Raw genomic sequence first — 15,135 nt, forward strand, 5'->3', positions numbered from 1 at the left:
TGGATGAGCCTAGAAAAATGCATAAACCTCTAGTGGACTTTCTGTCAATTGAGCAGATTGCCCAATCAACATCGGAGAATGATGTAATTGATGGAGTGGATGAAATTTTTGAAAACCATAATCCCATATCAATAGAGCCCTTAAGATACTTGAAAATTCTTTTCACTGCTTGAAAGTGTGATTGTCAAGGACTATGCATGAATTGGCAAACAAGATTCACAGCAAAGGAAAGATCGGGCCTTGTCCAGGTTAAGTATTGAAGAGCTCCCACTAGAGATCTATATTATGCAGGATTTTCCAGTAAGGGAGATGTGTGATCCAATTTGGAAGTCCTCAGATGAGTTACACAAGGTTTTACTCTATCCATTTGTGCTTTCGTCAACATATCCAGTATGTATTTGGTTTGAGAAATGTGAATACCTTTGGATGATCTTTTTACCTTAATACCAAGAAAGTAGTGGAGAACATTTAAATCCTTGATGGGAAACATGGAACTGAGTTGAGCTATTACTTGTTTGCAAGCTTGAGGTGATGGTCCAGTGACAATGATATCATCACCATAAACCAACATAAACACCATTGGATTTGTTTTGACAAATAAAGAGTGATCAGACTGAGAACCAATGAATCCCAGAGATGTCAAAGCTCCATGAAGTTTCTCATACCAAGCTTTTGGAGCTTGTTTTAGTCCATAGAGGGATTTGTGGAGATGACATATATGAGTAGGATGAATAAGGTCTTCAAATCCAGGTAGCTATTGCATAAACACATGTTCAGTGAGATTACCATGCAAAAATGCATTGCTTACATCCAGTTGATTGAGAAACCAATCATATTGTGCCGCCAACATGAGGAGAATTCGAATAGTGACAAGTTTAGCAACTTGACTAAATGTCTTAATGTAATCTAAACCTTCTTGCTGGTTAAAACCTTTGGCAACTAGGCGTGCCTTGTACTTCTCAATAGTGCCATCAGGTTTCCTCTTGATCCTGAAAACCCACTTACAACCTACTATATTGGTAGAATGAGATTTGGGAACTAAAGACCACATTCTAGTTTGTTTCAGTGCAAGGAACTCATCTTGCATAGCTTTAACCCAATGTGGACATTTAAAGGCCTGAAGGTAAGTAACGGGAACATAATCATGGGAAAAGTGAGGAGGTAAATAATGCTTTGTTGCAGTTAAAGCTTTAGGCTTGTAGATACCAGATTTTGATCTGGTTTGCATTGGATGAATGTTGGTGGTAGTACTTGGAACATTAGGAGGTGGTGAAGATGCATTGGTTAGAGGGGCTGGAGAGACTTGAATATGCTCAGTCAGAAAGACTGGAGTATGCTCCTAATTAGAGACACGTGATGATGCATGAACATGGGTGAATTTGCTTGTAGAAAATGTCAACTAAGATGGAATAGAGTGACAAAGTGGTACATTGGATGATGTTGATGTTGAGCTTACTGCAGGAACTTACTTGTGAAAAAAAAAGGTTGATTCATCGAAGATAACATGTTTGGAAACATATATCTTTTGTGAGCTAAGATCTAGACATTTGTAACCCTTATGATTAAAACTGTAGCCCAAAAAAACACACAGTTTGCTTTTGGGATCCAACTTGGATTGAGAATAGAGCTGCAACCAAGGAAAACAACTACAACCAAATAATTTCAGAGTGTGATAAGAAGGTGATATGTTGAACAATAATTCTCATGGTGAAGCCTTGGATGCAGTAGGTATTCTGTTGATGAGATAAAATGTAGTAGCAAAGGCATGATCCCAATAGATATGAAGAACTTGAGATACTGTTAATAAGATCCTTGTTGTCTCAACTAAGTGTATGTGTTTGCACTCAGAACAACCATTTTGTTCTGAGATGTGAGGACAGCTTAGTTGATGATTAATGCCATGCTCAACAAGAAAATTGGAAAATTGGAAGCTCAAATATTCACCACCAGAATCAGATCGTAGAGTCATAATTTTGGTACACAACATATTCTCAACATGAGCTTTGAATTTGACAAAAATACTTAAGACATCATATTTGTATTGCATAGGAAAGAACTAATAATATTTGGTAAAATATCTACAAAGATGACATAATACCTATAGTGATGTACAGAAGAAACAAATGATGGCCCATAAACATCTGTGTGAAGTAGTTCCAAAGGTTTACTTATATGACAAGGTACAGACACAAATGGTAGTCTAGAGCTTTTACTTAATGCACAACCATTACAAAATGTGGTGTGTTTATTACCAGAAACAGAAATACAAGACTGAGAAGTCAACTTATTTATGATCTTAGCATAGGGGTGGCCTAATCTTTGATACCCGATATCCCTTGAAGCATTAACAGAGGCAGCAAATGCATGAGGATGATTAATCACAGAGCTAGAGTTGAGAAGGTTAAAAGGATAGAAGCCATCTCTCACTGCTCCTTTAAAGAGCATCTTCCTCGAAGAAATATATTTCACAGTGAAGTGAAAAAGATAAAGATGCATAGAACACCAGTTATCAATAAGAAATTGATTCGCAGAAAACAAGTTATGTTTCAAATCAGGGACATGTAACATATTATTAAGTTTAAAACTGTAATGAGGAGTATGTAAGCAAGAAGATCTAGAGTGAAAAATTGGCAAACCTTTGCCATCTCCAATATAAACTTGCTCAAGCCATGTGTAAAATTCTGGATTCTAAAGATTGTTGTACGAGTCGGTCATATGATTGCTAGCTCCAGAGTCAACAAGCCAAGTTGGAGAAGGAACATTTATACTGGCAACCATAGCTGAGGGAGAAAAGTGACCAGAAAAATTTGGACTCATACACTGAAGACAATCAAATGCCACATGCCCAAAGTGTTGACAAATTTGGCAGGGAACTTTCTTGCCAGATGAGTTGAAATTGGAGCGACCACCACGATTGTACCTTTGATAGCCTTAACGATTGGAATTTTGTCGAAAATTGTTGTTTTGGAACTGCATCGACTCTGAAAATTCCTAGGGTTTGAGAAAGAGCATTGACCTTAAGCATTGTTGCGCTCCAGACCACGACCTTGTGAAAAATTGGAATTGGAGTTGTGTGACGCCATAAGAGCTTGAGAAGTAGGCGTGGGAATAACACCAGAAGAAGAATTGAAGGCCTGAAACGACGAGGATTGAGATGTTTTCTTCCGATTGTTCAACTGAATCTCCCTGTTGAGAAGAGGACCATGAAGTTCATCGATTGTCGTGGATCCAAGGTGAAACTGAATCCCATCAACAAAAGAATCATATTCCGGTGAAATGCCATGAAGTATGATAGAAATCAACTCAGAATCTTCACTCGGAGCTCCAGCGCTAGCAAGAGCATCAGCGATCTCTTTAATTTGTTGAAGAAATTGTGCAGCAAAGGAATCTCCCTTAGTTAGGCTTTGAAAATGAGATCGGAGCTCATGAATGTGCAATTGAGAAGCAGTCGCAAATCTCGATTCTAGTTTGGCCCACAGTTCTCTGGAAGAATTGACTCTAACAGTATAAGGAATCAACAAATCAGAAAGTGTAGAGTTGATCCATATAAGAATGTTTTGATCATTCTCAAACTAGGTAACATATGATGGATTCAGAGTGCAATTTCCATTTGCATTAGTGAGAAATTAAGGCGATGAAGCAACTGAGCCATTAATGACACCAGTAAGGTTGTAGCGACGAAAAATTGGAACGAACAAGGCACTCCAGGTCAAGTAATTTGTCATGGTCAGCTTGATTGGCACCATAGATCTAATGTTCTGAATTGTAATGGAAGCAATTTGAGAGGCGCCAGAGAAATTAGGGCTTAAATCGATGATCGGAGGAGAATGAATGTGAGAACCAAAGTTAGAAGAAGGAGAAGCCGAAGTCGCCATTAAAATTCGTAGAAGAAATTAGGGTTTACAGGTGCAAAAAGCTTCAAGAAAGAGAAAGCTTAGTGATGAAGGTTTGCAAGAAAACTTAGCAGCGAGGCAGAGAGGAAAAGCGTGGATGTGGATCTAGTCGCTAGATAGAGGCGGGTGATACCATGTTTGGAAAGAATATCTTTCCATTGAATGAAAAATAAGATTACAAGATTGTTGTATATATACAACTCATTTACACATGTCACTACCAATCACTCTTTAACTAACAAACTACACACCTCAACTAACAAAACAAATATCTAACTAACTCTAAGTATTATCCAACTGAGTCATTTACACAATTACCCTCAATAAAATACACAAAATTTAAAGAAATAATATATGGGATATATAGGCTTGCTCGCAAAATGAATCACAAACCCTAAATTAAATAAAAGAATAAAAAATCAAAACCATACCGATCATTTGAGCGTTATACCTCGATAGCAAAATACACCTTTCCCGGGGGGAAGTCCTCGAATTCATCATCATCGCTATCGTCCCAGTGCCATATGAGTTTCCCCCGCTTGTGCAGATCGTCTGCATTCGATGGTGGTGGTGGTTGGGGGGGGAGGGGGGGTGTCTGCCACGCATTGTTCGCTCATGGCAATTTGGAAGATTGCACTGGTGATCGAGGTAGGGCTTAGGCTTGTGGTTTGGAGGCAAGGACGGGAAATTAGGGTGAGATATGTTTATTACGACCTACAAGCCAGACCAAAACAGAAACTGATTCCTAGCAAAAATAACTGACGTCCCAAAGTGTGTTTGATTGTGTTGAATGTAATTTTCAATAGGTTGTTTCATTAACACCACAACTAGCATATGCCCCACTCAAAGTGTTTGTGAATTTTTTTATTTTTGTTTTTAAAATTGAAGAGCAAAGAAAGAGAGTGAGAGAAAATGTGTGGGAGTGGGGGAAGAGAGAGGTTTGTTTTTAATATATATTTTTTAAATCATAGATGTTAAAATCACCAGAATCTAAGACTTAAACAAAAAATGCAATTTTTTTTTTGTAAAATTACGTTGTTGCTCTTATTATTTTTTTTTTTGTGTGATAGAAGAATAAATAGTCTTTTTACTTCATTTTGGTTGATAAAGAGCGTTCTATTAAAGCATATGCAATGGAAGTACCTATTTAGAGACTCACACCACCACTTTTGAGTTCTATTAAAGCATATGCAATGGAAGTACCTATTTAAGGATTTAAAGGGATTCTTTGTGTCCCTAAAGGAATATTGTCTCCAATGGGATAGTCCTTATAGTAGGATCCCTAAATTTGAAGCTTTTATGATTTTATGTGATAATTTGATTAGGTGCGTGTTTTTTGTTTATTTTAACATTTTTTTAATTAATTGAAAGCATGAAAATTAAAAACATTAAAAACATTAAAATCTTTAATCAAGATTGTGCGTCCCGTTTTCCACTCAAGGTGCACATTTTTTTGTTTATGTTAACACATTTTTAATTAATTAAAAGCATTAAAAGCTTCAATCACAATTTGTGAGCCCCGTTTTCCACTTAAGGTTGTCCCCATACAGTCCTTATATGTGAGGACATACACCATGTATCATGTGAATCCCTATACTTTAGGGACTCACTTTCCGATCAATTGGAGATTCATTTTGTCTCTATATTTGTTTATTACCCATTTTATTCAGTGGTTGTCTCTATTTAATGACTCCACTGGAAATGCTTTCAATATGTTGAATTCACTCACAATTAAAATTTTAATTATACTAACAAATAAATAAAAATAGTGGGATTTTAATATAAAAATTATTTTAATTTTCAGTGCCACATGTGACATGAGGAGAAAAAAAAAAGACAAGTAAAAAAGTTGCTAACATTTCTCTAAAAATAAAATAAAGTTGTAATACATAACAAATACATTATCTGATATGTAATAAAAATGAGGGAAAGTGGCATTCATTCTGAACTATATATTCAAATTGGGTTCCTAAAAACAAATTTTATCTTCAATCAGCCAGCAATGAACTAGTAATGTGCGAATGTATTGAATAATTGCAAATTAATTTATTTGTTTATTAAAATTCTATTCTCATTAACTCGAGCCAAACTTAAGTTCGAGGTCATGGTGAAATTATCAGCCAACAAACCGTGACCTCGAGCCCGATCCACAAACGAATCGAGCTGAACTTCATCTTGAATAAATCATTCCAGTCGATCCTAGAACACAACTATATATATGCTGCAGATAATTAAACAAGCATGAGGCCATCAGATATCTGCATGATATGACAACATTTTTTACTTAATTGACTATCAGTTCAGTCGCCAGCTTACTAGCTTAGGCTATATAATTTCCAAAGCAACAGATCATCTAGGGTTTAGCTAGCTGCTAATTAAACTGAAAAATACAAATGGAAATAAGAGGCTTGATTTCAAACATTGATAAGACAAAAGGTTAATGTAACAAGATTTTATTCATAATAAACGATAAAAAAATTTCACAACCAAACCGAATTAAGCATATGATAAAAATAAGAACATGAACTAAATGTTCATAGATACATAGTATAACAGAAAAATACACGCGATTTCTTGCTAGTAGTGTTTCACTGTGACGTTGCATTGTGTAACAAAGTATGCATTTGGAAGGTCCACAAAAACCGTTTTATATGTAATATATCCCTGAACAAATCGAAACTGTCCGGTACCTGAAACCACCGATAATTCTCTATATTGCTCGAATTGCTTATCAATTCCCTGTATCTGTAGAGTGCTTCCATTGTACTTCTTGTTTGTGAATACAATTGATAACATATCATAGGCATTACGTCCATCCAATGACGATACCATAAACATGCCTTGTATCCGGCCAACGGAGGCGGATTTTAGGTCTATGCCCTCCGTTAAAGGGGCATCCTCCGCATAAACAGTGGCAAATTGATCGTAGTTCCAAATCTTGCCGGGAATACCTGCAAACGCAACATCAGTGATATTTGCACCAGATAAGAAGTCATGAGCGTAGAAAGACAGGAGGGTTTCCTTGAACTCGTGAGTGGCTTGGATTGCTGGAAATGTAGTCATGGCTAGAACAACCATGACGAAAAACATGGATGGAGCACTGAGCTTTGGTATATATGAATTTTAACGCCATTAGTGGATACATGACAGCTAGTTGAGCAACCAAGAGAAAAGGTTAATTAGGAAAATTAGGGAACAATTAAGGTTTTGAATTGCTTGGTGAGGTTCAGTTATGGGTATGCTTTCAATTTATAACATGAAAAAGGAGCAATTATTTCTGCTAGTCATCTGTTTAACTTCCCTAAATTACTTCCGTGTTGCTTCCTGATCACTTGAGAATTGTTTAAGCAATAATATATCCATGCATGCAACACACTTTAATATACAAATACATTAAATCCTGTTGCCAGCTGACTGCACCAGATAAGATGTCATGAAAGTAGTCATGGCTAGAAGAACCATGACCAAAAACAGCTTTGGTATGAAATTTAACGCCAATGGGTTGATGCATGGGAGCTAATTGTGCAACCAAGGGAATAGGTTAATTAGGAAAACTTAAGGAGCAATTAAGGTTCTGAAATTGCTTGGTGAGTTACAGTTATGGTTCTACTTTCAATAAATAATATATAAAGGAGCAATTATTTCTGCTAATCAGCTGTTTAACTTCTCTAAATTACTTCCACGTTGCTTCCTGATCACTTGAGAATTGTTTAGGCAATAATGCATCCATGCATGCAACACGCCCTAATATGTAAATGTCAACTATTTGACTTCTAGATTACTTCCTAATCACTTGAGAATTGTTTATGCATAATGCTTACAAGCAACACACCCATTATAAATAGATTTTTGTGTACATGAGGCATCCAATTGTTTTATTTCTTGTTCAAAAGAAGAAATTTTTTTTATTTCTACACGTTTTCCCTTAATCAATATAGTTTAGGAAGGAAGTAAATCATTACGGATGCCGATTTGAAGAAAGTTCCTGAATGACAAACACAGATAAACAGAGAAGCAAAGAACCAAATTTGATACTGTATAAATCAAATTTTACTCTCACTCATCTTCGCTTCTCAGGTTTCTTTGCTTCTCACTTTAGCAAACATCATCATCCTCCCTACGGTATCATGAGTTGACAGAGAGTTGTGCCACATGTGTGCCAAATAGAAAAGAGATTGCTGATTCAGAAGAGAACAAAGGCTCCTGCAATATTTACTCACCGAGGGTGTTTATGTTTTTGGTTAAAAAGAGAATATTTTGGCTAAATTTCTATACAAAGAGAAAATTTTGGCTAGGTTTTCAAATTTCTCGCGGAAAACCGAATGGGACCGGAATACGAATTGATTTTTCCAAAAACAAGGGAATTTGGCTTAAATAATGAAATAATAATGCTGAAATAGTCACTTTTGGGATTTTGTTGATATTTTGCTAATATTTATTTGATAAATTTATCAAGTTATCACTGTTCTAAAAAGCAGTAGTGGTGGCCAGTCGCGGCGATTTTGCTTAAATCAGGAGAAAAAAATCGAGATGTGGGTTAGGCGGCTGTTTGGGCGGAAGTCAAGTCCCTTTGTGACCATGACAACTGCACGAACACCATGTAAAACCCCTCCCCAAAATTATTTTGCAATTTTACATTTCCCCTAAAAGTTTATGTAATTTTGCATTTTGGTCCCCTTATCTATTACCCTATTCGGATCTTTTTTCATATTTTCTCTCATCTCTTCGCCTGCCACGTGGCAGCCTACTAACTCACCTCATTCTCTCTCTTCTCCCTGAGTCAACATTCTCCTTACTCTCTCTTAGCTCAACTCTCTTGCTCTCTCACACTCTCTCGGACTATCCTCTTACTCATTTTCCCGATCGACACCCACACGCCCAACCACGCATCCCAACGACGATGCACCACCACCACCATCATGGACTCTCTCTCTCTCACTCTCCCTCGCCTCTGTGGAGCTCGATGAAGCCCAGAAACCCAGGAAACCTCCGGCGAACCCTTATGAGTTTCGAGCCAAAATCTGGCCACCTCCAACCACCATTCGACATTATCAAAGTATAAATTATCTTCCTCTCTCTCGTACCTTCCTTTTTGTAGTTAGATCGGAGGTTAGTAGGTTAGTTTGTCGTTGACCGAAGCACAAGAGGCTTCGACCTCCTTCCCCGGAGAGAACAAGCAACCCAGGCCCTTTTGGCTGAGTAAAACTCGGGCCTCGAGCCCGTTAAGCCCAACCCACCTATTTTATTTATTTGTTCTCTGTTAAAAACCCAAAAGGACCAAGGACTTTGGGTCGAGAAACCTAGGGCCCTTGGCCCGCTAAACCCTCTAAACCACAAACACTTTGTATCAGGCCTTTGGGCCGTGTGGAACATGGGCTCTAAGCCCAAAACTCAAAACCCAATAACCCTAAACCCTTTTTCTTTGGGCCGGGCTTTCAAGCCCAGGCACTTTGACCCAAAACCTTTGGACCTTAGGCCTTTGGGCCTTAGAACCCAAGCCCAAAGCTCAGGCCCAACCCGGATCCAACCGAAGCCTAAACCCGGTTGATCGACCTAGACCCCTTGATCAGTTTGACCTGTTGACTTCGGTCAACGTTGACCATTGACTTTGGTCAACTTTGACCTTTGACTTTGACCGTTGGCTTTTTCGGGTTTCGCCCGGGACCCCTCTTAGACTAATTTTGACGTCCTGGATCCGTTTTCCGAAATTCAATCGTTTGAGTATAGTTTTGTTAATTGTACCCCTTATGTGCCTAGGTGCAATTATTAGCGGCGATTCTGTCATTCCTTTTTTGTACTGCTCTTCGACGATGGAGTATATGTGAGTGTCCCTAAAATGCATGTTTTAATAGTAGAAATGCACATACATGAAAAGCATGAGTTAATGGTTACGTTTTATGAAACGTTTTATAAGTAAATTAGATTTACACTTACGATATATCATGCTTTACTACGAATATTTTAGAATACCATATTTTATCGAAATGATGTTCTTTATAGTATATATGATGGATGACTATATACTATCTATGAACATGCTTTTACACACTTCTTTATAGTATATATATAATGGATAACTATATGCTATGAAAATGTTTTGAGATATATGTACCTATGTTTGGAAAGACTATGAATGGTTTTGTGCATATCTAGTGGTCACATATTGACCTTCAGGTTGGGTGCTGTAGGAGCCTTCGGGCGATGATACTTATATTGACCTTCAGGTTGGGTGTTGTAAGAGCTTGCGGGCGATAATACTTATATTGACCTTCAGGTTAGGTGTTATAGAAGCCTGCGGGCGATGATACTTATATTGACCTTCGGGTTGGGTGCTGTAGGAGCCTACGGACGATTGATACTTGTGAAGGAAATGTTCTGAATGAAGAGTTCTATATGTCTTCTGGCGATACTGATACCACTAGTTAGCACACTATATATGATATATGTTTCATGAAAGTTTTTATGGCATGCTAGGGTTTCAGAAAACCTATCACATATTATGCTATTAGTTTTCATAAAACTTTGGGGGTTAGTATATTGATAACTATTTTAGTATTATTTATATATATCAACTTGGTCCACTCATGTTCGTTTTGCGCCCCCTCAGGACAAAGGAATGAGGAATACGATCCGAGATACAAGGCATTCCCCTACTAGTTGTTGAATATATCACTGCCAACTCATCTCTGCCAGCTCATCAAAACAGTTGTAAAGGATTGGATGATGTAATAGTTAGTTGAAAGAGTTAGTTAGTCCTCTAGTCAGTTATATATAGCTATTGTAAACAGATAGTAAAGTTAATTCATTGAGTTTAATACAAAAGCTTCATTCATTTCTTTCTCACATTTCTCTTCTCTCAGTAAAACTTCATTTCTTGATTTTATAATTGTTCATCTCTGCTACTTCTCCAATGTAGTTAACACCAATGATACCGTGTCATCCTCTCTACTTTGACTTCTATTGTAATAGCTCTTCTCTATTTTATCTTCTGCTTGTACTCTGGATTAGTTGTATGCTATGAACATGTTATGCATTATCAGTAGTTTCATTCTTGGCAGTTGAATATTAGTATATTATTTTATGTAGTTCAAACGAAATTTATATGTATGTTTTACATGTTATCAGCATATGCATTCATTAAATAGCTTTCGACACCCTTGAGTGTCGGCCAACACGCGTGTGACACCACCTCTTCAACGCCATCAGATCTTGCGAACAGGATGAAGGGGACGTTTGTGTCGGAGTAGCCATCATGGGAGAGTAAAATCCAACCCAGATTGGGGCCGGGAGAGAAAGAACTAAGAAATTAAGGTCTGATGTTCCGCAAAGAAGAGAGAGAGAAGAGAGAGAGGGGTCTGATGCGTGGAGAAAAGAGAGGTCTGATTCAAGCAATGATTTTAATATATGGATGAGAAAGAGACGGTTAAAGTTATCATATTTTCTGCTGGAAAACCGACGTTATGTAAGATTTGGATACAAGATAAGATTCATGTTACTATTTTGGGACGTTATCAAGTAGTGATGGGTGGATCATGTGATAGCAAGTGGTGGAAATTCACTTTTAGAATCAACTTTCATACAAATATAAAAGGTAAAGCAGAGAAAAAGCAAATATTATACCCGTAGAGAGAAGATCTGAGGCATGTGAATTCAAGAACATGCAACGCAAGGCCAGACATATAGATCTCATTTAGTGTTTAGGATTGGTTTGGACCAGATAACTCTCTTGGTTCAGTGCATGTTGAGTGAAAACGTAGATATGTCAACCTGCATAGTTTGTCCAAATAGTTTTCTTTCGTGAAAATTCATCTTCTAGCTTCAATTAGGATTCGAGCAGTCATATCTCAAATTGATTAAAACGGAACAAAAGTCAACAAGCATTAAATTATATATTAGCCAATTTTCCATCAACACTTCAAACTAATGTGAAGAACAACGCTACAAATTACAGATATATTGAGTACGTAAAAATTACAGTAGATTATAAATTAATCCTCCCAGTGACCATTGTCCCTTAGGTGGTCTTCAACATTGTCTTTCTTCTGACCTATCACATTCCACATGTTGTCAAATGCATCTTTTGCTGCTCTATTCTGTGCAACTTCCTTCTTGAGACTGTAAGTGCCCCTTCCAACAATCTGATCGTTTATAAAAACCTCAACCGTGTGTTTCTCCTCCCACAAGTCGACAAATTGGAGTTTCAGATTGTTCTTTTGACACACTTCATGAAGTTGTGACACCGGATGCCTCTTTATCGTCTTCGGATCTATTATAGGCTCCAACAAATCCTTGAACACCTAGTTTTCAAAACAGAAAACAGTACTAATCACAGTTCTAAAACAGATATGAGCAAACATAATAACGAGCGACATGAAATTCCATTACCTTCCACACAATATCAATTGAGTTGCAGTCCATGAAAACTGCACCTATTGTGGACTCAACAATGTCCGCAAGGTTCTTTGGAGCATCAATGAGACCATTGGAATGCAGTGGATACTCATGAATCGCTCGTGTAAATTCTCGAATCTGTGTACATTTTCAACAAAACTTTTGATCATAACAAATTCAAACGTTTTTTTTTTCTTCTCTAAGAAAACTCATTTCTATAGAGGATCTACATGTAGTACGAATATCCTAGTGGATAGGCTGAGTTTTCACCCATGCGTCCGGGTTCGAAACTCTCTCTTTCCATACATTATTGTAATAGTTTCAAACCCTCTCCCTCCCCGTAGTAAAATTTAAAAAAAAAATCATACAGAGGATTTAACAAGAAGGCATCTCCCAATAAGTAATTTTTAACTAATTCGCATTATATAATCTTCTTTAACAAACTAGATATTCATAAGTCAAATAGTTTTGCCAGCAGCGCTAGCTAGGGAGAAAACGACTTTCACCAAATCTTATATCTCTCTCTTCCTTAAAATGATTCAATTTCATTAACCAATATAAATTTTGGCATGCCTTACTGGGGATGCTATAATCCATGGGAGCCTAAGCTGTATAACAAAAGCAATGGGCAGGTTATCCAGGGATGGTCCTGAGGGTAACCCAAGTAGGTGCCCACCTAAGGTCCCTACTTCAGAAGGGCCCCCAAATTTTTTTTATATCTTGTAATTAATATATAACTACAAAAAAAAGTAAGAAATATCATAATTCATTTGTTATTGTAGTCGAAATGTTGGCTTCATTTTTCTTTGGGGTGTTGAGTTTGAAACATGAAGCTGTCTTTCAGTCACTAGATTTTTCTTGTTTTTCAAATTTACTGCCAATCCATCTGTTCAAATGCATATAAAGTTACAAAACTCAAGTCTCTTTGCAATTTTTTTTTCTTTCAACTCCTCATTCTCTCCATTTCTATCGAATGTTTAAACCAACTTCTCATTTTCTCCATTTCTATTGAATGTTTAAACCAACTATCATATGGTCTTAAAGATTGTATTTTAAGGTAATCAAAACTTTGAATTTATATTTTTCTTTTCAATAACTTTTTATTCAATGAATTATTTTAATATTTAATTCGTTAGTGTGATGTTGATTTTAGAAGAAAAAAAAAACACAAGAGAAACAATTGGCGTTGAATTTATTATACTCGTCAATCAAGTTTTATTGTTATTTACTCTCTTGATCATCAAGTTTTATTGTTCTTCACTCTCAATCCTAGACTCTTAATTGTAAACATTTAGTACATTTGTGTTTAAAAACGTGAATCGTGTAATGTTTAAATAATGTTTGTATATTTATCTTCTTTTGATATTAATTTTTAATGATGTTTGATGTAAAAATAAAACTTTTTATGTATTTAGCGGATTATTTTTTATACAAATCAATATACAAAGAGCCTGAGATCAGAGAATTTTAGGACTCCACTTCGAAGGCTCATCTAGGGCCCCCAAATTCTTAGGACCGCCCTGAGGTAATCCAACAAGAAGCAAACACAAACTTTCAGATTTAACTTTCATGCCAAAAGTCATACGCCGTATAGTCCAACTGATTAAGACAAAACTTAATGCGTTGAAAAATATACTAAACAGCGATCAAATCAATTAACCAAACACAACAAGACCAACGAAACAATGTCAACGCTTGCAAGTTATCAAAATTGACTTCAATTATCATCTAAATCCATGTTTGACCCTCAACCCTAAACGATAACCACACCCAATGCAAAATATGATTCAAAAAGTTTTAAGCAGCTTTAAATCTTTATCACTTACTTGTTCTTCAAGCAACGGTTTCCTATGCCGCAGGTACCGGTGCAACCCATGCTTGATCGCCACACGCGCAAGCTTCTCCGTATCAACATTGGCTGCCCGGAGCCGCGTCAACGGCCCTGGTGCCAAGTCGGTGTACAAAAGGTACTGTTCTCTGCTGAACAGCAAATTTAGCACCGCATCCCCGACGTACTCCAGACGCTCGTAGGATGAACCGGAGTAATCGGTGGGGACGAAGGAAGGATGTGTGAAAGCCTCCTGCAGCAAAACCTTGTTCTCGAATTTGTACCTTATAATCTCCTCCACTTCTTCAAGATTTAGATGATGCTCGTGATCATTCAATGATGTTGACCTATCAATAGATGGCAAGGTTGGTTTGACGTCGTGCAGATGTAGGGTTGTGATTATTTCTTCTTCTGCAGCTTGGACTGCTCCCATGGTTCGGAAGGAAGCAAAGGTTGGGATGGAAGCAAAAAACACAAGTCGTGTATGAAAGGGAGATATAGAAGCGTGGAAACTACTGCACTTGGTCTTTATTTATATACAAATATTTATAGATGGTCGCCAGGCCTAATTACGTAATATAATTTGGAAATTAATCATTAATCAAGGATTAATTCACAAATTTGGGAAAAGAATTATAATATAATTAATAGAAATTTGGGAAGAGAACTATAATATATAATTTATAGTAGGTTGGGGGAAGGAGGGTTGGTAGGTGCTAACAAGGAAATATCTTAGCCGGCTTTTGGCAATATATGTGAATTACGCGTGCTAAACTATAATTTGCAGGGATTCGTTGGTTTCTGATTTTTGGAAATATAAATAAGGTCAAGAAGAAAAAGGGATTTGCTGGACGTATGAAACAAGACCTGAAGAATGATTTTAACCCAAAGAGAAATAAACTAAAAAATCATTCTCAATCACCCAAATGACAATTCTAAAACAAGATATGAAAAACGTATCTATATCGATTTAGTAACATCGCTTTGGTAAGGTCATGTACATGATATTTTGGATAAGCAACT

General features: G+C 36.9%; 3 protein-coding genes across 3 annotated transcripts; all 3 read right to left on the reverse strand.

Annotated features, from left to right (window-relative positions):
- Positions 1 to 3,017: 3,017 nt before the first annotated feature.
- On the reverse strand, positions 3,018 to 3,875 carry LOC139198553 (uncharacterized). Its single transcript, XM_070827446.1, has 2 exons — positions 3,697 to 3,875; positions 3,018 to 3,498 (listed from the first exon to the last, which is right to left on the reverse strand). Exons 1-2 carry the CDS (start codon positions 3,873 to 3,875, stop codon positions 3,018 to 3,020), a joined length of 660 nt encoding a protein of 219 aa, XP_070683547.1.
- Positions 3,876 to 6,470: 2,595 nt separating this feature from the next.
- On the reverse strand, positions 6,471 to 6,956 carry LOC114827107 (dirigent protein 11-like). The gene has a single exon (XM_029108749.1). The coding sequence runs from the start codon at positions 6,954 to 6,956 to the stop codon at positions 6,471 to 6,473; it is 486 nt and encodes a 161-aa protein (XP_028964582.1).
- Positions 6,957 to 11,759: 4,803 nt separating this feature from the next.
- On the reverse strand, positions 11,760 to 14,761 carry LOC103442928 (ribonuclease 3-like protein 3). The gene is made up of 3 exons (XM_029107989.2): positions 14,111 to 14,761; positions 12,279 to 12,422; positions 11,760 to 12,190 (listed from the first exon to the last, which is right to left on the reverse strand). The coding sequence occupies exons 1-3, from the start codon at positions 14,543 to 14,545 to the stop codon at positions 11,882 to 11,884; spliced, it is 888 nt and encodes a 295-aa protein (XP_028963822.1). The 5' UTR covers positions 14,546 to 14,761; the 3' UTR covers positions 11,760 to 11,881.
- Between the last annotated feature and the right edge of the window lie 374 nt (positions 14,762 to 15,135).

Source organism: Malus domestica, chromosome 09 (assembly GCF_042453785.1).
Source record: "Malus domestica chromosome 09, GDT2T_hap1".
In the NCBI taxonomy this organism is placed as follows: domain Eukaryota; kingdom Viridiplantae; phylum Streptophyta; class Magnoliopsida; order Rosales; family Rosaceae; genus Malus; species Malus domestica.